Raw genomic sequence first — 22,541 nt, 5'->3', positions numbered from 1 at the left:
ACATCCATACATGGCTACACTCCACACTAATACTTTCAGAAACGACTTCCTGACACTTAATTCAATACTCGATGTTAACAAATTTCTCTTCTTCAGAAACGCTTTCCTTGCCATTGCCAGCCTACATTTTATATCCTCTCTACTTCGACCATCATCAGTTATTTTGCTCCCCAAACAGCAAAACTCCTTTACTACTTTAAGTGTTTCATTTCCTAATCTAATTCCCTCAGCATCACCCCACTTCATTCGACTACATTCCATTATCCTCGTTTTGCTTTTGTTGATGTTCATCTTATATCCTCCCTTCAAGACACTTTCCATTCCGTTCAACTGCTCTTCCAAGTCCTTTGCTGTCTCTGACAGAATTACAATGTCATTGGCAAACGTCAAAGTTTTTATTTCTTCTCCATGGATTTTAATACCTACTCCGAATTTTTCTTTTGTTTCCTTCACTGCTTGCTCAATATAAAGATTGAATAACATCGGGGAAAGGCTACAATCCTGTCTCACTGCTTTCCCAACCACAGCTTCCCTTTCATGTCTCTCGACTCTTATAACTGCCATCTGGTTTCTGTACAAATTGTAAATAGCCTTTCGCTCCCTGTATTTTACCCCTGCCACCTTCAGAATTTGAAAGAGAGTATTCCAGTCAACATTGTCAAAAGCTTTCCCTAAGTCTACAAATGCTAGAAACGTAGGTTTGCCTTTCCTTAATCTAGCTTCTAAGATAAGTCGTAAGGTCAGTATTGCCTCACGTGTTCCAACAATTCTACGGAATCCAAACTGATCTTCCCCGAGGTCGGATTCTACTAGTTTTTCCAATCGTCTGCAAAGAATTCGCGTTAGTATTTTGCAGCTGTGGCTTATTAAACTGATTGTTCGGTAATTTTCGCATCTGTCAATGCCTGCTTTCTTTGGGATTGGAAGTCTGAGGGTATTTCACCTGTCTCATACATCTTCGTCACCAGATGGTTGGGTTTTGTCAGGACTGACTCTCCCAAGGCTGTCAGTAGTTCTAATGGAATGTTGTCTACTCCCGGGGATTTGTTTTGACTCAGGTCTTTCAGTGTTCTGTCAAACTCTTCACGCAGTATCATATCTCCCATTTCATCTTCATCTACATCCTCTCCTATTTCCATGATATTGTCCACAAGTACATCGCCCTTGTATAGACCCTCTATATACTCCTTCCACCCTTCTGCTTTCCCTTCTTTGCTTAGAACTGGGTTTCCATCTGAGCTCTTGATATTCGTACAAGTGGTTCTATTTTCTCCAAAGGTCTTTTTAATTTTCCTGTAGGCAGTATCTATCTTACCCCTAATGAGATAAGCCTCTACATCCTTACATTTGTCCTCTAGCCATCCCTGCCTAGCCATTTTGCACTTACTGTCAATCTCATTTTTGAGACTTTTGTATTCATTTTTGCCTGCTTCATTTACTGCATTTTTATATTTTCTCCTTTCATCAATTAAATTCAATATTTCTTCTGTTACCCAAGGATTTCTAATAGCCCTCGTCTTTTTACCTACTTGATCCTCTGCTGCCTTCACTACTTCATCCCTCAAAGCTACCCATTCTTTTTCTACTGTATTTCTTTCCCCCCCCCCCCCCCCCCTTCTTGTCAATTGTTCCCTTGTGCTCTCCCTGAAACTCTGTACAACCTCTGGTTTAGTCAGTTTATCCAGGTCCCATCTCCTTAAATTTCTACCTTTTTGCAGTTTCTTCAGTTTTAGTCTACAGTTATAACCAATAGATTGTGGTCAGAGTCCACATCTGCCCCTACAAATGTCTTACAATTTAAAACCTGGTTCCTAAATCTCTGTCTTGCCATTATATAATCTATCTGAAACCTGTCAGTATCTCTAGGCTTCTTCCATGTATACAGCCTTCTTTTATGATTCTTGAACCAAGTGTTAGCTATGATTAAGTTGTGCTCTGTGCAAAATTCTACCAGGCGGCTTCCTCTTTCATTTCTTAGCCCCAGTCCATATTCACCTACTATGTTTCCTTCTCTCCCTTTTCCTACTACCGAATTCCAGTCACCCATGACTATTAAATTTTCGTCCCCCTTCACTATCTGAATAATTTCTTTGATTTCATCATACATTTCTTCAATTTCTTCATCATCTACAGAGCTAGTTGGCATATAAACTTGTACTACTGTAGTAGGCGTGGGCTTCGTGTCTATCTTGGCCACAATAATGCGTTCACTATGCTGCTCGTAGTAGCTTACCCGCACTCCTTCTTTTTATTCATTATTAAACCTACTCCTGCCTTACCCCTATTTGATTTTGTATTTATAATCCGGTATTCGCCTGACCAAAGGTCTTGTTCCTCATGCCACCAAACTTCACTAATTCCCACTATATCTAACTTTAACCTATCCATTTCCCTTTTTAAATTTTCTAACCAACCTGCCCGATTAAGGGATCTGACATTCCACGCTCCGATCCGTAGAACGCCAGTTTTCTTTCTCCTGATGACCACGTCCTCCTGAGTAGTCCGCGCCCTGAGGTCCGAATGGGGGACTATTTTACCTCCGGAATATTTTACCCAAGAGGACGCCATCATCATTTAGCCATACAGTAAAGCTGCATCCCCTCGGGAAAAATTACGGTCGTAGTTTCCCGTTGCTTTCAGCCGTTCGCAGTACCAGCACAGCAAGGCCGTCTTGGTTAGTGTTACAAGGCCAGATCAGTCAATCATCCAGACTTTTGCCCCTGCAACTACTGAAAAGGCTGCTGCCCCTCTTCAGGAACCACACGTTTGTTTGGCCTCTCAACAGATACCCCTCCGTTGTGGTTGCACCTACGGTACGGCTATCTGTATCGCTGAGGCACGCAAGCCTCCCCACCAACGGCAAGGTCCATGGTTCACGGCGGTGCAGGGGGGGGGGGGGTTCCTTCTGGTATTCAGTTGCAGTTATAGTACTGTCGCACTGGATGACATGCTTAATAATAAGATGTAACGCTCATGGATGAAATGTGGTTTCAAAAAATCATTTTTGATTGTAAGGAAAATAAACATCATCGTATAAATAGAACTATATAAATGATAGGGACCAATGACTTCAGTAGTTTGGTCCTTTAGGAACTCACATTTGACCATTAGGAAGATATAAATGGTCCCATACCGGCAAGGTCAGGACTTGTACGTACTAAATAAGTTGGTTCATCCTCCCCACCAAAAATTTTTGGGTTGTGAGCAGTGTTACAAGCCTGTCTGGTGAGAGTGTTCCCACAGGTATACGCAACGTGAATGACATTTTCAGCTCACTAAGTGATGCCCGCGCAGGTACCGCGAGCGCGCCAAGCAGTTATCACAGCTGTTCCGGGACCGCCCCCGGCCGCCGCTGGAGGAGGCGGTCTACTGGGTGGAGTACGTCATCAGGCACCAGGGGGCGCCGCACCTGAGGTCCGCCGCGCTGGACCTGGCCTGGTACCAGTACCTGCTGCTAGACGTCGCTGCCTTCGTGGGACTTGGTGCAGTCTTAGTGGGCACGTTGCTCTGTGTGTGTCTCAAGTCAGTATACTCGTATATGGATGTGTGGTCGACAGTAAGTAACGTGAAACGAGCGTGAACCTGTCTCCCTGTCACTCCTTTTTCATCGACATTTCAGTGTCATTACTAAGTACCTCCAGGGTTTCAATAAGACAACTGCCTGAGATAATGACACATATCAATAGATAGAGTACCTCTTCAAATTTAGATTCGTAACAAGTGCTGTGGTATGGTTACAGTAAGGAGAATGCATGTCATAACATGTAGATTTAACCTTCACGTTTTGTTGCAGTGAATTAGTTTGCACCTGCAGATAAGCGCCACACAGAAGAGAATCCCACAGCTGGCTGCTGTGTCACCTTCTCGTGCATTCCATATCAGCAACTTCGATGAACCTCATGGACGCACTGTCTTTTGCCATGTCATGAACAGTACCCATATTCAGTAACTGTAATGTGTGTCAAAAATTTATAAAGATGCCACATCCACTGATGTCTATGTATACACTGGCAGAAAAAGATTGCAACACAAAAAATAAGAAAGATACCCCATCCACTGATGTCTATGTATACACTGACAAAAAAAAAATGCAACACAAAAAATAATTTCGCGAATGCATATGTCTAGGTAATACATTTAAGTGATTAATTTTGCAAGACCACAGGGTAATGTAACCTGCAAGATAAGCCATTGCAAATGTGAAATCCTGGTACATTAGTAACCGGTGTAACCGCCACCATGTTAAAAAGGGAAGCATGCAAACGTGCATACATTATGTTGAACAGGTGACGGGTGTCAGTTTGTGGGGATGGAGTTCCGTGGCTGTTGCACTTGGTCACCATGTACAAGGACATGTAATGCTGGCTGTGGATGACACTGGAGTTGTCGTTTAATAATGTCCCGTATGTGTTGGATTAGAGGCAGATCTGGTGACTGAGCAGGCCGAAGAAACATGGCGACAGTGTGTGGAGCTCGTTCGGTTACAACATCCTAATGTGGGTGAGCGTTATCCTGTCGGAAAACACTCCCTGAAATGCTACTCGTGAATGGCAGCACAGTAGGTCGAATCACCAGACTGACGCACCAATTTGCAGTCACGGTGCATGTGATAACCAGGAAAGCAGTCCTGCTGTCGTACCATACGTACAGGTGTAGGTCCATTGTAAATTGTACACAGGCCGGTTGACAGGACCCCGTCAACTGGCCTCCTTCTAATCGACATGTAGCCGTCACTGCCACTGGGGCAGAACCAGCTTTCATCAGAAGACACAACAGACCTCCACCCTTCCTTCCAATGATCTCCCGCTTGTCTCTATTGCAGTCGGAAATGGCTGCGGTTTGGGGTCAATGGAACGCACGCTACAGGGCGTCTGGCTCGGAGCTGTTCTTAAAGTCACCGATTTGTAATAGTTCGTCGTGTCACTGCGGTGCCAACCGCTGCTCGCTTTCCTGCAGCAGGTGCAGCATGTTGCTCCAGAGCCACACGCCGGACTCGAAGGTCTTCCCTCTCGCTAACGCCCGGACCCGGTCTCCCTGCGACCATACATAATCGTGACCACCACTGCCAGTAGCTGCTACATTCCTACCTAGTCTTTCTGCAGTATCGCAGAAGGAACATTCAACGTCTCGTAGCCATACTGCACGACTTCTTTCAAACTCAGTGAGCTGTTAACAATGGCGTCTCTGTCGCCTTGAAAGCGTTTTTGACTAACACCAATTCTCCAGGCCTAATGCCAAAGGTAACTAACGAGTTCACAACCATTACAGCGTGTATTTAAACCAAACCTGGTTTTCATCCTCATAGTGGCGCTACTAGGGCTACTCTTACGCAACTGGCGCGAAATATGAATAGACATTAGGAACACTCCCATCAACATTCGTTTATGTCGCACAACTCCTTCTTGGTGTTGCGATTTTTTCCCATCAGTGTATATAATTCTTTCTGTTTGCTTAATTAACATCAGCTGTGTTACCTGTATTACGTAAATTTGCATTTATTTAAGTGTGGTACATATACTGTTGTATAGAATCTATGGCAATGATGATTAACATCTGTGTAAAACCGGAGAATCCTACAGTTCAAAGACAGTGAGTAGAGAAAGAGGGCGAGATTTTCTGGACGTCGAATATACGGAAAATGAGGATATGAACTACTCAACGACTAACAGTTAGTGAAAATGGTGTATAAAATAGGAGGAATGAACGTGAGATTCCAGCTGATTAACGTTGTTGAGGCGTTGGAAGTGATTTATGAGCACAGTGGAGCAGATGTATAATCTATTATGACAAAATATTTTTGTTAATTGTATTATGTGTCTTTTCTGTTTAAAAAGAGATCACGTCGCTACAGCTATATCTGGGCGATGTGATGAAAATATCACCAAAAATCGACGACAGCGAGTAAACTGAAAAATAATAGTCCCACTAGGATATTCCTTTATGTATTATTCCGGAATTTTTTTTCACTTTTCATAGAAGCTGTTTCATTCAAGACTATCCGCCACACAAGAACTTCAACAGTTAATTTATTGCGTATTTGCATACAATCATGGCAGGTGCTATGCCACAACAGCACACTCCTTGGAATGGACGACTGACAAATCACGTAAAAAAAAGAAAAAAAAACGTAAGTATTAAATACCTCATGAATCTAAATAATGTTAATACATAACGAAGCCATGTCTTCATGCTGAGAGAGAGACACATCCATAAAATACATCATTTTATTTACTAGATGAGGGACTGTTCTCCTCCTGCAAGGGAAAGGAAAATTCCTTACACACAACATCGGTTTCCTCCTGGCAGAATGCCTCAAGAGTAGAATAAAAAACAATGGTTCATACACAAATATGACATTTGTAACCATGAGAAAAACATCTCTATTTCTGTATGCTGCAGTGTCTGATATGCTTCATCCTTCGTAGTACTAATACCTCCTAAAATCATAGAGCTCAACCGAAGAGCATTGTAGAAGTTAGTATTTTTTGAGAATCACAGTCAGCCTACGTCTTAGCAAAAGAGAAGTTTGATGACACAACCAGAATAGTTAGGGTATGTAAAAAAATCGATGGATACCCTAAATGAAACACAGTGCAAAATATTCTTTAACACAGCAAAACTGGTTGGTTTCTGCTCACCGCCTCTTCATCTATCAGGTGTAGAAGTATGAAACCGGAATTTCCCTATAGATGGTGCTAGCCGTCAATGTAGGGCCAGTGAGACAGCGTCTGCAGCGCCATCTGCGTCCTGTGACGGCTGACCACAAATGTTAACGCACAGCAACCCAAGTTCGATACATCGGTATCTGCTTCAGACCCGTGAACATGTCGAATTTGGTGCCTAAGAATAACAATTTGCGGACAGCATTGGTTTTCTGTTATCATTTGAATAAAACTGCTGCAGAATCGCATCGAATGCTTATCGAAGTTTCTGATGAACATGCTCTTGGGAAAACAGTGTTTCGAAAGGTTCAAAAAATTCAGAAGTGGTGAATTTGACGTGTGAAACGACGAGCGCGGTGAAACAACTGAAAAGTTTGAAGACAACGAATTACAGACCATATTGGATGATGACGATACTCAAACTCAACAGAAACAGGCGGAACAATTAGATGTGACGCAGAACGCCGTTTCTCGTCGGTTGAAAGCTTCGTGGAAATGTTCAGAAAGTGGGAAAATAGATTCCACATGAAATGAATGAAAGAAAGCAAGCAAATCAAAAGACCACTTGTAAAATGCTGCTCGCCAGTTACAAAGGACAGTCGTTTCTCCATCGAATAGTGATAGGTGATGAAAAATTGACAATTTTGAGAACCCCAAGCGCCGTAAATCGTGGATGAATCCAGGAAATTATCGACATCCACTGCAACATCAAATCGCTTTCAAAAGAAGACAATGCTTTGTGTTTGGTGGGATCAGCAGGGTGTCATCTATTATGAGCTGCTAAAACCTAGTGCAACCGTTAACACTGATCGCTTCCAACAGTAAATGATCGATTTAAATCGAGAATTACGTGAAAAGCGACCACAACATGAAAAAAGGCAACACAAAGTCATACTGCTCCATGATAACGCCCCATCACACACAGCAAAACGTCAGTGAAACGATCGAGGCGTTTAGTTGGGAATTACTAGGGCATGCGGCTTATTCTCGAGAACTGGTTCCGTCCGATTGTCATCTGTTTGCATCAATAGGACACGCTCTCGCTGAACAACGCTTCAATTCGTATGAAAATGTACGAAAATGGCTCGCTGAATAGTTCGCTTCAAAAGAAGAACTGCTTTTTGGCGTGGGATTCCTAGCCTCCCGGAGAGATGGGAAAAACTTATAAGTAGCAATGGAGATTATTTTGAATAAAATGTTGTTTATCAGTTTCAAACAACAGACGTGTAATTATTGCAACCAAATTTCGGCTTCATACTTCTACACCTAGTACGTGACATACACAAAAACTAACGGTTTGCTAAATACACCATCAGTATCTGAACATACCAAATAAACTGTTGCGGTACACTGAGGACATAATAAGACAATGAGAAATAGAAATTGCCATGTGCACTACAACTAAGTCAGATAATCATTAAGTAATGACTACTAATCAGTCAGGCACCACACTGCAAGAAATATTAACGTGACTACAAAAAAGGGACCACAATTTATGTAAATGAAGCAGCTCACTACAAAAAGATCAAAACATTAAATCATAGACATGCAACCTGTGTAACACTAAGAAAACCAAGCGGCTAGGAAGAAAACATCATTATTACGACATTACCATCGCTACATAAGAACACACAGCTTTAAAACACACAAATAATTACCACTGGACAACAAGACACTCATGCACACAGTATGGCACACTCAATGGCCAAATTACACTCACTCATCACAACATATTCAAAATGATCTACACTTCCAGCGATCGTGTAGTCACTCATAATCCATTCCATTACTGAAAATACAGGAAAATATACTACACTCACTGAAAACATATAATTCTGGAGGTTTTACGTAACTTCACTTTTCTTGCTTTAATCGACTTCGAAAATCATCATGTTGATCACTTGCCAAAACATGATATGATAGGGGGTTAAATATTTAATCGTACTCATCTCCCAGTAGTCCTCATATGCTTGCCTTAGTCAATATACTGTGCTGGTGGGAGTAAAATCATCTAGTATGCATTAATAAATCATCATAAAATGGCCTCACCCTGAAATTTCATACAGCATTTTTTCCCTTCTTTTACAGGTGCACAGAAATCAAATTCTCCTTACGGTTTACATGTGACAGAGATTTCCTTCATCTAGGGCACTCTGCTCAGCGTTTTTAGGCTTGAAATATTATAGAATTACTGACTTAAAAGTTTATAAAGGTTTAAGCACAAAACAACACTATAACCAAAATTAACCATTTTAATTAACCAGAACATGTAATTTCTTCTCCATAAAAAGTTTTAGGCCTACAACTCAGTTTTCAAGACACTGCACATGTGAAAATATTTCTGACAGTTGACATCATGTCATGATCATTCATGACAAAACAAAACCCTTACTGGGAATGCTACTTTATCAGATCCCAACAGATGTTACTTTCCTGATATTACAAAACCACACAATATGTACTTTGACCCACTTAAACACCAGAAAATATTCATTTATGTACCTGATTCATTTGTAAACCCAACTCTTGGGTACATTATAAATACTCACTTGGATACACATTTATTCACAGCTAACTCACTTCACAACACCTTCTTATCAATCATAGTAACAGAAAAATAAACACATTCATGCTGATACAAAATGGTACTGGAACAAGAAACGGCACAATAATTGGAAGGTAAAGTAAATACTGCTTCAGCTAAGGCTCCTTGTTGTATTCAAACATATCTTACTTGTTGATTCACTTTAGTACACGTATATCACACAGCACACTGGCATACCAAGCTTAATTCTCATACAAACAATAACCAATGTATGTTCAGTGATAAAGGCAATTCCACTTCACCATTCTACATCCAACGTGGACTACACCTCAGTGCATACAAAATGAATTTCCTACTATGGACACTTCTCAAAATTTCGTAAACAGAAAGCACAATTACTCATCCTTAATCACCTCATTACATAACACAATAATTAAATCATCCTTCCCTGCCCAAAACATTCATCAAAAAACAAACACCTGTAGCAATGTCACACCATGGACATCATATGGAATAGCAGTCATACTCATTCCACCAGATTTCACCACAGAGACGACAGGAATACTATTGAGCACACTGCAGTGCCGCCCTCAGAGAACAAAGCATTAATATCAAGGAAATATACAAAATACATGGGAAATAAAACTATCACAAGAAAGCCTATCATCTGAAAATTACTGTACAGTTTAATTTCCTAAGTGCCAAACCCAACAGATAATTTTGTCATCAAACACGTAGTCAGACTGGAAAATTTTAGCAACCAAAGGAACAATACAAGAAAGATATAAGAAAAAGCTGATGCTAATCACAAAATTATTAACTAAGAAGAAGAAAACCTCATATTCACTGCCTATTTGCACTTATAAAGAGAAAATCTGTTATTAATAAACAAATAAAAGATCCTGGAAACTCCCTGCTCACCACTTCTTACCAAAACTACAGTGCTACAAAACACTTACACACTGAGATCCATTCTAAGGGTGACTATGTGCCATCTTTATACTGAATCCTATCCCAGCTATATCCTGCAGCATCCTAACGAAAGGCTCCCATAACTGAATTACCACGTATGCAAGGGAAATCGCTCACCAGCAATTCATCAAACTTACTGTGCACTGAAACTCCACTGCTCTGTGCACTTTCATTACCAGTCAATTAGGCCACATCTCCACAATCATCTGACAACAGAAATAAACTTATTCAACACCTGTTGACGTTACACTAATAGAGATGCACCTGCAGTTTGCCAAAACGTTACCTACAGTACTTTGAAATTCACCTACTTCCCCGCATATTTCACGGACTTTATCTTCGCTTACTACAGGCTCATTTTCAGCAGCATTCACATGATGTTCCAAACCTGGTTTCAAGTTTTTATAGTCATCACTTGTTCTGCTGCTTGTACTAGCAACTAATTTCAACCTGCAACAAGCACAACCTCAGTTATAACGCTGAGTACTTCCCATCGTCATGTTCCTGATCATCCTTATATACAGTAACACTCGGTTTTCTGTATTACTGATTACTTTGGTTTCAGCTTTAGGTACTAACTCCATACTTATGTGTACCTTATGGTCGTCACATACAAAAAGAAAATTCTCCATAACAACTGTAACACCCTTTAAATCATTACTATTGCTTGGCACTTCTCAGCACTAGCAGTCGGATGAAGTAGGAACAGACTAATAGTAGATGATCTAGTAACAAACTTAACTTGTAGAAGAACCTTCTGCTCCTGGTAGATTCAACAATAAACATGTTCTCTTATGATCAAATAACCACCCCTAACTTTTTATAATGTTCTTTGTTATCCTCCTTCATAGTCGTTCGCAATGTATTGAAAAGGTCTTGATGAATAGCAAATTTTGGAGCAGAAGTAATATTCTGCAATTCAACCTGAACAGTACAAGCTGAAAAAATTTCAGAAGCTGCAGAACCATCTACTGAGACAACACAGGTACTAGTAGACTGAGGTGAGTGAACCACCCCAGATTTCATTGCTTCCTAATTCATGACAATACGATCAGTCTCTTGATTATCATGTGAACATCATTTCTTCCAACATTTCCTTACTGATTAACAAAGCTACTAACTGAATCGCTATGAGACACAGCATCAACCCTCTTAGAAGCAGTACTGAATAAGATACCAGAATCAGAATATTCTGACATCTCAGATATCTCACTTCTCACCTGGCTCTTTCAAAAATAACACTGTATATGTAGGGCACCCATAGTCGAAGTATTCCATGTTGAATTAGAAGGACTGTTCTACTGTTTAAAATTTTTATTCAAAGACATGACCAGTTTCGCACTCATATATTTGTTTCATGAGGTGTTTATCTGTATACAAATGTATAAAACAATTCTAAATTTGGGCAGTGGCAGGTAATGGAAAATAAAAAAAATTAGATTTGTGCCTGATTACAGTCAATCCATACAAGTGGTCTGTTAAAAGATGATAAAAGAAAATTCCCAACATTCTCAAAAGATATTTAAAATTTCTAACTTGCAAATGGATGAAGGATGAGTACCTTTAAATAAAAACATGGCAGCTGAGGCCCTCCTTTAATCTAGGAAAGAAGGAACGTCGTGGATATTAAATTAATCATTTATGAAGCTATTCTGCAAAAGAATCGCATTTGAAATGGTGACAGGAAATCAACTGTTAGAATAATGTCACATTTTACCTACAATGTAGCCAGCCTGGGGAGGAAGAGTTGTGTCTGCCAGCTTTAAACTAACCGTAAGCTGCAGGGCAGCCTACACAGAAAGCGAGCATGCACACTGTCGAAGACAAGATGCAACTAGGCACCCTGATTCAAGTAGTTGGGACCGGCTGTACAGTTTTAAAAATAAACTGTAATAATCAGAAACACTGTCAGAATGCAATGTTTCAAGTGGACAAAGCGATCTTTGTTACTTGAATAATGTAGCCGATATTTCGAAGTTATTTTAAGATTATCTTAACAGCTAGGTAACTGCATGATGTGTATCCATGAAGAAGGTCTTCCTCTGAATTTAAGAAAGTCCCTCCTTGTCATTCAAGGAATAAACGCCTTTAGACACATGGTTAACAATCTGTCTTAATAAAGAAAACGGAGGAATCAACTCCTTAACATGTAGATGGTTTGATACTCCCAAAACAGTCGCTTGTGAAGTAATGCATATACAGGCGAGGGATTTGGCCGCCTGGAAGCGGCGTGAGGGAAGTGAAATTGCTGTACAACTGAATGTTTGTCGACCCAGGGCTCAGGGCGCTGCACCAGGTCCAGCTACGTGAGCAGTACGGGTGAGTCCATGTAAAAAGACGAGCAGTGTCGCGAGAAATGGGTAAATCCCAAAGCTGGAAATTTGAACGGATGTTACTTCGATGGTTCATGTGCAGGAGACAGATCTCAGTGGCGGGGTGTCTGACAAGCTGAAAGATGGCTTCCTATAGATTGTCAAGAATCATTAATAATGCCCAATCAAGCATCCAAGTAAATCTGAATACATCTGCGATCTCAGAACAATGAGGCGCATCGAATGACACAACAATATTTCAATATCATTATAACTAGAGAAGTTAATATTTCACAGGGAAACACTGTTCTCACAGTTTCATATTATTCATATATACACTCAATTCTTAGCTAAGACATTCCTTTTTGGGGAACAAATGCACAAAATATGAACACAATTTTCAAACTCCAGAAAAGATCCATAAGAATAATAACCAAAAATACTAGTCGAGCTCATTGTAAAGGTCTGTTCAGAACACTGGGGATTTTAACTGCTCCATGTGAATACATTTTCCAGTCAGTTGCACACATCAAAAATAACACTGGTAATTACTGCACAAACAGCTCTGTCCCTGGCCATTCAACAAGAGATACTCAACTTACATTTACCAAGAAGAAATAAACATAAAACTCAAAACAGCATTTTCTTCCAAGGAATAAAACTGTACAATAAATTACCAAAAGAGATTAAAGAAATTGCAAAAATACACTTATTTAAAAAGGCAACTAAAAATACTTGTTATGCAATACATTTTATACATTGAAGGGTTACTTAGCTAAAACAGAGTAGGGGTTTGATAAAAAATGTTATACAAATAAATAATAATAATAATGATTATAAAATACGAAACATACCACATAACACCTTCACTTTAGGTTTTTTTCCTTCTTTTTTATCCTTTCTAGAAATACTTACCCCCAAGCTATGCATGGCTCAATACTAACACCTCTTCCTCTTTCTGAGATCAACATCTCACTCATTATGGAGAGATGCTGACTCAACTTTTCGAGATAGCAAACGGGAAGTTGCGGTACAGAAAGTGGCCCAGAGATCACCAGTGTGTGTGTGTGTTTGTGTGTGTGTGTGTGTGTGTGTGTGTGTGTGTGTGTGTTTAGTGAGTGATGTGTTATGGAACAATGTGTGTATAGTGTGTGCAGTGACTGTTAGTGAGATATGAGTGAAGAATGTGGCATTACATTATTTAATAAGTTATTTGTAAAAAAAGTATTGTATACCAGGAGTAAATCTAATGATTGTCTCTAATTAGAAGTCTATAAATATATGTATACACGAATTATTATATTTTTTAATTGATCTAAATTTGTAAATACTTTGACATGTCCTATATCCTTGTAAAAAGAGATCTATGGATGAATAAAGCTACTACTACTACTACTACTACTACAGGGAGCCTCTGTCTTAAGAACAATGCGATTTCAATATACATTGTAACTGATGATAGAATCGCACTACACTTAATATCCCTGAAAGATGTGTATCTTTATCTACTTTACTTCTTGATTTATTACGTTTTTTATATGTTTACATTTCACAAATGCTTGTCAGAACTTCACATCCTTCACAGTTACCCATCAAATGAATACAGCATTGAGAGTTGGCAATAGTCTCTTAGGATTTGAAGGTTGGCTACAACGCGCATACACAAGCTCTGGAATCTAAGACATTGTTGTCGCGCTTCGCAGTGCACGGACTAATTAGTGGCAGTTTGGAAGCCAGTGTAGGAGCCCGCCTGCTGTGGTGCGCACGTGTGTTGCGCGAGGGGTCGAAGTCGAGTTGCCGTACTGCCGTGTCCACCAGCAGCCACACAGGATTTGGTATTGAATTGATATTTTTTATAATTTGCAGCGTGCTTATTAATTTAAAGAAAAGGGTTAGTGTATGTGTGTAGCAGAAGACGGGAATTTTGATAATGATAGGAGTTAAATTCTGAAGGGAAACCATTGTTAGGCGAATAGATTTATAAAATTATAAACAGCCGACCAGTTGCAATGGATAAAGAAATTCTTTACCTAGGTTTCGACAAATATAAATTTGTCTTCATCAGAAGGTAACAATTTTACATTAGTAAGGACTAATGTACCATCGCCGTTTTTACAATTGTCGGTATAGATCCATGTGTCAAAAATAAAATATAGCCCTAGAATTAGGGTTTGTCACGTTAATATAAAATAGCTCATGGATCTTGCAGAGCTCACAGCCGACGAGGAAGACAAATTTATATTTGACGAAACCTAGGTGAAGAATTTCTTTATCCATTGCAACTGGTCGGCTGTTTATAATTTTATTACGTGAAACCGTTGCTGTTGTGCAGCTATGTGTAAAATATCGAACTTGTTAACTACTGATTTTTGTCACTGATTTCTTTTGTAGTTGTCAGGGAATTGTTTCACTATGTATTTAATTGAGAAGTATTTCAGTCTGTCTCAAGAGTTTGATTAATTTGAAATATTGCTTTAATGCCACTGGAGGCAGATTTACATACGAAGCGATTGTTCCAAAAGCTTCCAGCGTTTTGTTAATTGAATGAGAAAGATTCGCTGTCAGAATATAGTTTTTGAAAAAAACGAATTACTCGTTTGGCTTATCATTTATCGAGTTTAGATTTGACCAAACCCTTTCTCTTGAATTATATGCAGTTGTAGTAAGCAGCAGCAGCTGCAGCAACAGCAGGAGCCGCCATACAGAACATGCACTGCACTCAGCGTGAGTAATAGGTTTTTTTACGTTTTTGTTAAATAATGGAAGTCAGCACATCAAGCAGTGGGAGCAGGAAGACCAAGTAACTTATTTGTTGCGCAAAGGACCAATTAAAAAAAAAATAAAGTTCAGGCGATCTCTGTAATAGTAAAGTTAACAAGAGTACAAGCACAAGATTTTCAGTAGAAAACACGAGATAAGAAGATAGAGCTCGCGACTTTCACCTGTCGACATGCCTGCCAGGATACGTTTTTTTTTTATTTTTTATGGATGAGTCGTAGTTAGATATGCTTCGTCTTTCTACTGCCAACTGCAAGCTTACGCAACACTAATCATTAGTGGCGGCGCAGCATTTTGATCACTTGCACACTGCTTTGTATTAACACAAAATTTTATCTCAGCAGTTTTGATTTTGAATGTGCTGGTGCATTGTGTAATAGTTAATTGAACAGTGGTATTTTTAGGATAGCGGTATATTTTAGTGACATGTTTTCGTTCGTATTGCGACAGTGATGACGCGAGCACAAAAGAAAATGGAAAATAATGTAGATGCTACTGCAAACTCGAACGTAGATACGTTTCCCAACATGAATGTAGAAGCGGTTTCAAACGCAGTTTCCGAAAATTCGGAGCAGAGAGTAGAAAGTTCTTTTGAGAATATTGAGATCCGGGACTGCGGATAATCGGAATGTAGGCGATCATTTGCCAACAATGCGTGATGAACAACTGTGTGCTACACGCAACTTAGGACATGACTATACAGTGACGCAAACCGAACTCATTATGAGAAATTCCAGTATTGCTTCCACCTCAAAAGTGCAGAGTAATTTGTTTTCCCCAATTTCAGTGGAAATTCTGGTCTCGTTGCCACTCCGATGGACCGGAGTAATTTTACTTTTCCTTCTGTTAGTGGAAATGCAGGTACTGCTTCTGCTTCAACAGAGAAGAGTAACGTTGTCCTCCCTGCCCCCAGTAATGATGTTTTACAATTATTACTGAGTAAACTCACTGAATTTAACAACAGACAGGACAATAAACTCACTGAATTTAACAACAGTAATGTAAAGAATTTCAAATCGCTTCATAACGAAATTAACGAGAATCTCACACTGTTTCGGGGTGAGGTGAATAACATCGTAAATTTGAAGAAATGACCAGCCACTTGAAAAGTCAGGTAAGTGATGAATTCAAGTCAGATATTAATAATCTTGTATCCCGACTTGATCACGTACAAAATGTTGATATTGTTGAAGTGAAACGACAGACATGACAACAAGAACTGCAAGTAGAGGAATTCGCGAAAAATGTCGAGTCATTGCAATTACAGACCACCAGTGAAGTTTCAAAGATAGAAACTCAATTAACGACAGTAGCTAAACAGTTGAATTATCCATGAAAGTGACGGAACTGAGTAGGGGGTTAGATACGAGGTCAGATGACACTCAGCCGGTACCGAAGAATTTCAGTCTCTGCAACGTCTTACACAAGGGCAGATGACAATTAATCAGCAAAACAAACGTTACGTGAAAAATATACAGGAACAGCTTGCCAGCATCGAAGAAAATATCGATCTGGACATCTTTAAACCCAGTAATAAGATCTAGACAAGGCCATTCATATGTTTTCGTAGCTGTTGAGCTTACTTCGAAATTTGTCTCATTCACACCTTTACGAAAAGCTACAGAAAAATCAGTTTCTACAGCATTCGTCAAGAATTTCTTGAAGGAAGTGGGGCACGTTGGCAAGGTGATTTCTGACAATGGCCCACAATTCCATTCCAACAGTTGGCTGAAAACCTTGTGACGCAGAAAATTAAACCAGTATTTATATCACGTTTTATGTCATCATGTAAGCCATCAGAACGTATCATGATGGAGTTAGGTAAACTCTGCAGATTGTACGGCCATCGCCAACATGGAAACTCTGATGTACATTTATCCGATTTCCAAAACATTATTAATGACCTACCTAATGATTCCACTACCCTGCCTCCACTGTTTGTGTTGAAAAATAAACAACCACCAGACAGGAGCAGCGCGCTTCGTTACAGGATCATTTAGTAATCGCGAAAGCGTTACGGAGATGACAGATAAACTCCAGTGGAAGACTCTGCAGAATAGACGCTCAGTAGCTCGATACGGGCTTTTGTTGAAGTTTCGAGGACATACCTTCACCGAAGAATCAAGCAGTATATTCCTCCCTCCTACGTATATCTCGCGAAGAGACCATGAAGGAAAAATCAAAGAGATTTGAGCCCACACAGAGGCAGAACGACAATCCTTCTTTCCACAAACAATACGAGACTGGAATAGAAGGGAGAACCGATAGAGGTACTCAAGGTACCCTCAGCCACACATCGTCAGGTGCTTGCGGAGTATGGATGTAGATGTAGATGTAGATGTAGATATAGATAGGATAAAACAATTAGTAGCCTTCCCTGCATAGCGACGTTTAAGGCACCATGAAGTGGTAAGTATAGCATTACAGAACATCAAGAAACTTGCAGGCAGAAGAAAGAAGCTGCATAATCCACTAGTCACCGTCAAGAATTTACAGGTAGGTCAAAAAGTATTGGTTAGATCACATCGACTATCTCGTAAGGGAAAATTTTGAGTAGGAAGTTTTTCTTAGTGTGTGAAGGACCCTTCCGTATACGACGCGTTGCGCACACCAGAAACGCTGTGGAACTTGAGACAATACGAATACATAAATCGCGAGGTCTTCATCACTTACCACACATTAAAATTTTCAAGCCATAAGGTCTTAGGAGATTTACTGATCTTTAGTAAATATATGTTTGCTGAGCATAGGTGCCCCAGCCGTTACGGTATATTCTTCCGATTTAAATTTTCAGTACTGTTTCATAATCTTGGACTAACCTGTTTTCTATTAATCTTTTACTATCAATCTATCCTGTATGAAAGACCAAGAATGAATGATTATGAATGATTTGTGTTGTTTGAGAGAATGAGAACTTTGCAAAGGAACATTTATGACGAGAGGATTATACCAGCTGTTGACATCTTTCGATTGTTCACTGAAACAATGAAATTTTCGTGACTTATTTGAAGGAAAATGCAAGAAACAACTATGTACGTTTCTTAGGGAGAAATAACATGAAATAACAGAAACTGTTGACATTATCTTCAGGTAAAATATAGTGTATAAGTGGCTCTGAATTTAAAAGGTATATTTGATGCGCAATAGTACAATTAGGAAACCTCCGAACTGACACTTGTTCTGATTTATGACGTAGTTTGAAGAGTGATGATTTATGTGGCTTTTTCGTGTTTATTAGTTTGCCAGGTGAGGGGTATTAGGATTTATGGACCACTCATGAGTAGTGTGACACAATGAGGAAGCACTTTGCATACATTTGTAGAACAAGAGAAGGTAAGAAAGATACATTTCTAAACAAAGAAACCCACCACGGTATTCTATAAAGGAAGATATAGCTTGTAGACATTTGGTAAAATTTAAGTCACAGTAATGATAAGGCAGAGTACACACTTACTTAAAATCTAAGTCACAGTAAAGTTAAGGCATAGCTATGAGTCACGAAAGGAGTTCTGATACAAATACACAGCTGTGTTCAATTATGTGATGAATGAGTGCCAAGAATATTTTTTGCTCTGTGAATTTGTGGAATGGTGAGAATGATATTTTTGGTTCTCTTCTTATTGTTATTAAGGTTGACTTTATTGCATATCTTACAGGAAACATGATCGCAACAGAAGTTTTCTCCATTGCAGAAACGAAAGCACTTAACGTGACGTAATTTTGTGTAGTAGACGATGTTTCCAGATCGGAGCGTAGCACGCTTACCGTTAAGGGTTGCGAAAAGAAAGACTTTCCAGGGACAGTCGTCAGTGGGAAAAAGAAACTGAGCTATGACCTAGATAATTATGCCATGCATTAAGCGATTTTTAGGCGAATAGATTAAGTATTGATTTTTGTCATTGATTTCTTCTGTAATTGTCAGGTAATTGTTTCACTATGTATTTAATTGAGAAGTATTTCAGTCTGTCTCAAGAGTTTGATTAATTTGAAATATTGCTTTAATGCCACTGGAGGCAGATTTACATACGAAGCGATTGTTCAAAGAGCTTCTAGCGTTTTGTTAATTGAATGAAGAAGAATCGCTTTCAGAATATAGTTTTTGAAAAAAACGAATTACTCGTTTGGATTATCATTTATCGAGTTTAGATTTAACCAAACCCTTTCTCTTGAATTATATGCAGTTGTAGTAAACAGCAGCAGCCGCAGCAACAGCAGGAGCCGTTATACAGAACATGCATTGCACTCAGCATGAATAATAGGTTTTTTTACGTTTTTGTTAAAGAATGGAATGCAGCACATCAAGCAGTGGGACAAAAAGACCAAGTACGTTATTTGTTGCGCAAAGGACCAATTAAAAAAAAATAAAGTTCAGGCTATCTCTGTAATAGTAAAGTTAACAAGAGTACAAGCACAAGATTTTCGGTAGAAAACACGAGATAAGAAGATAGAGCTCGCGACTTTCACCTGTCGACATGCCTGCCAGGATACGTTTTTATTTATTTTTTATGGATGAGTCGTAGTTCGATATGCTTCGTCTTTCTACTGCCAACTTCAAGCTTACGCAACACTAATCATTAGTGGCGGCACAGCATTTTGATCACTTGCACACTGCTTTGTATTAACACAAAATTTTATCTCAGCAGTTTTGATTTTGAATGTGCTGGTGCATTGTGTAATAGTTAATTGAACAGTGGTATTTTTAGGATAGCGGTATATTTTAGTGACATGTTTTCGTTCGTATTGCGACAGTGATGACGCGAGCACAAAAGAAAATGGAAAATAATGCAGATGCTACTGCAAACTCGAACGTAGATACGTTTCCCAACATGAATGTAGAAGCGGTTTCAAACGCAGTTTCCGAAAATTCGGAGCAGAGAGTAGAAAGTTCTTTTGAGAATATTGAGATCCGGGACTGCGGATAATCGGAATGTAGGCGATCATTTGCCAACAATGCGTGATGAACAACTGTGTGCTACACGCAACTTAGGACATGACTATACAGTGACGCAAACCGAACTCATTATGAGAAATTCCAGTATTGCTTCCACCTCAAAAGTGCAGAGTAATTTGTTTTCCCCAATTTCAGTGGAAATTCTGGTCTCGTTGCCACTCCGATGGACCGGAGTAATTTTACTTTTCCTTCTGTTAGTGGAAATGCAGGTACTGCTTCTGCTTCAACAGAGAAGAGTAACGTTGTCCTCCCTGCCCCCAGTAATGATGTTTTACAATTATTACTGAGTAAACTCACTGAATTTAACAACAGACAGGACAATAAACTCACTGAATTTAACAACAGTAATGTAAAGAATTTCAAATCGCTTCATAACGAAATTAACGAGAATCTCACACTGTTTCGGGGTGAGGTGAATAACATCGTAAATTTGAAGAAATGACCAGCCACTTGAAAAGTCAGGTAAGTGATGAATTCAAGTCAGATATTAATAATCTTGTATCCCGACTTGATCACGTACAAAATGTTGATATTGTTGAAGTGAAACGACAGACATGACAACAAGAACTGCAAGTAGAGGAATTCGCGAAAAATGTCGAGTCATTGCAATTACAGACCACCAGTGAAGTTTCAAAGATAGAAACTCAATTAACGACAGCAGCTAAAGAGATGAATTATCCGTGAAAGTGACAGAACTGAGTGAGGGGTTAGATACAGGGTCAGATGACACTCAGCCGGTACCGAAGAATTTCAGTCTCTGCAACGTCTTACACAAGGGCAGATGACAATTAATCAGCAAAACAAACGTTACGTGAAAAATATACAGGCACAGCTTGCTAGCATCGAAGAAAATATCGATCTGGACATCTTTAAACCCAGTAATAAGATCTAGACAAGGCCATTCATATGTTTTCGTAACTGTTGAGCTTACTTCGAAATTTGTCTCATTCACACCTTTACGAAAAGCTACAGAAAAATCAGTTTCTACAGCATTCGTCAAGAATTTCTTGAAGGAAGTGGGGCACATTGACAAGGTGATTTCTGACAATGGCCCACAATTCCATTCCAACAGTTGGCTGAAAACCTTGCGACGCAGGAAAATTAAACCAGTAATTTATATCACGTTTTATGTCATCATGTAAGCCATCAGAACGTATCATGAAGGAGTTAGGTAAACTCTGCAGATTGTACTGCCATCGCCAACATAGAAACTGGGATGTACATTTATCCGATTTCCAAAACATTATTAATGAACTACCTAATGATTCCACTACCCTGCCTCCACTGTTTGTGTTGAAAAATAAACAACCACCAGACAGGAGCAGCGCGCTTCGTTACAGGATCATTTCGTAATCGCGAAAGCGTTACGGAGATGATAGATAACCTCCAGTGGAACACTCTGCAGGAGAGACACTCAGTAGCTCGGTACGGGCTTTTGTTGAAGGCCGGCCGGTGTGGCCGTGCGGTTAAAGGCGCTTCAGTCTGGAACTGCGTGACCGCTCCGGTCACAGGTTTAAATCCTGCTTCGGGGATGGATGTGTGTGATGTCCTTAGGTTAGTTAGGTTTAAGTAGCTCTAAGTTCTAGGAGACTGATGACCACAGATGTTAAGTCCCATAGTGCTCAGAGCCATTTTTTTTTGTTGAAGTTTCGAGGACATACCTTCACCAAAGAGTCAAGCAGTATATTGCTCCCTCCTACGTATATCTCGCGAAGAGACCATGAGGGTAAAATCAGAGAGATTAGAGCCCACGCAGAGGCAGACCGACAATCCTTCCTTCCACGAACAATACGAGACTGGAATAGAAGGGAGAACCGATAGAGGTACTCAAGGTACCCTCAGCCACACATCGTCAGGTGGCTTGCGGAGTATGGATGTAGATGTAGATGTAGATAGGATAAAACAATTAGTAGCCTTCCTTGCACAGCGACGTTTAAGACACCATGAAGTGGTAAGTATAGTATTACAAAACATCAAGAAACCTGCAGGGAGAAGAAAGAAGCTACATAATCCACTAGTCAACGATAAGAATTTACACGTAGATCAAAAAGTATTGGTTAGATCACATCGACTGTCTCGTAAGGGAAAATATTTGAGTAGAAAGTTTTTCTTGGTGTATGAAGGACCCTCCCATATACGACGCATTGCGCACACCACAAACGCTGTGGAACTTGAGACAATACGAATACATAAATCGCGAGGTCTTCATCATTTATCACACATTAAAATTTTCAAGGAATAAGGCCCTAGGGGGTTTACTTATCTTTAGCACATATATGTTTGCTGAGCATAGGTGCCCCAGCCGTTACGGTATATTCTTC

The 22,541-nt window shown here is 39.7% G+C and overlaps 1 protein-coding gene across 1 annotated transcript in view; it reads left to right on the top strand.

Moving 5' to 3' along the window:
- The window catches only part of LOC124616637 (UDP-glycosyltransferase UGT5-like), a 28,674-nt gene extending 19,865 nt beyond the window's left edge, over positions 1–8,809 (top strand). The window contains exons 2-3 of the mRNA XM_047144964.1: positions 3,295–3,509; positions 8,751–8,809. Coding sequence (XP_047000920.1) covers positions 3,295–3,509; positions 8,751–8,809 — 274 coding nt within the window. The remainder of the gene's footprint in view (positions 1–3,294; positions 3,510–8,750) is intronic.
- The last annotated feature ends 13,732 nt before the right edge of the window (positions 8,810–22,541 follow it).

This window comes from Schistocerca americana, chromosome 5 (assembly GCF_021461395.2).
Source record: "Schistocerca americana isolate TAMUIC-IGC-003095 chromosome 5, iqSchAmer2.1, whole genome shotgun sequence".
Lineage (NCBI taxonomy): Eukaryota > Metazoa > Arthropoda > Insecta > Orthoptera > Acrididae > Schistocerca > Schistocerca americana.
This window is presented reverse-complemented; position numbering and strand designations above follow the sequence as displayed.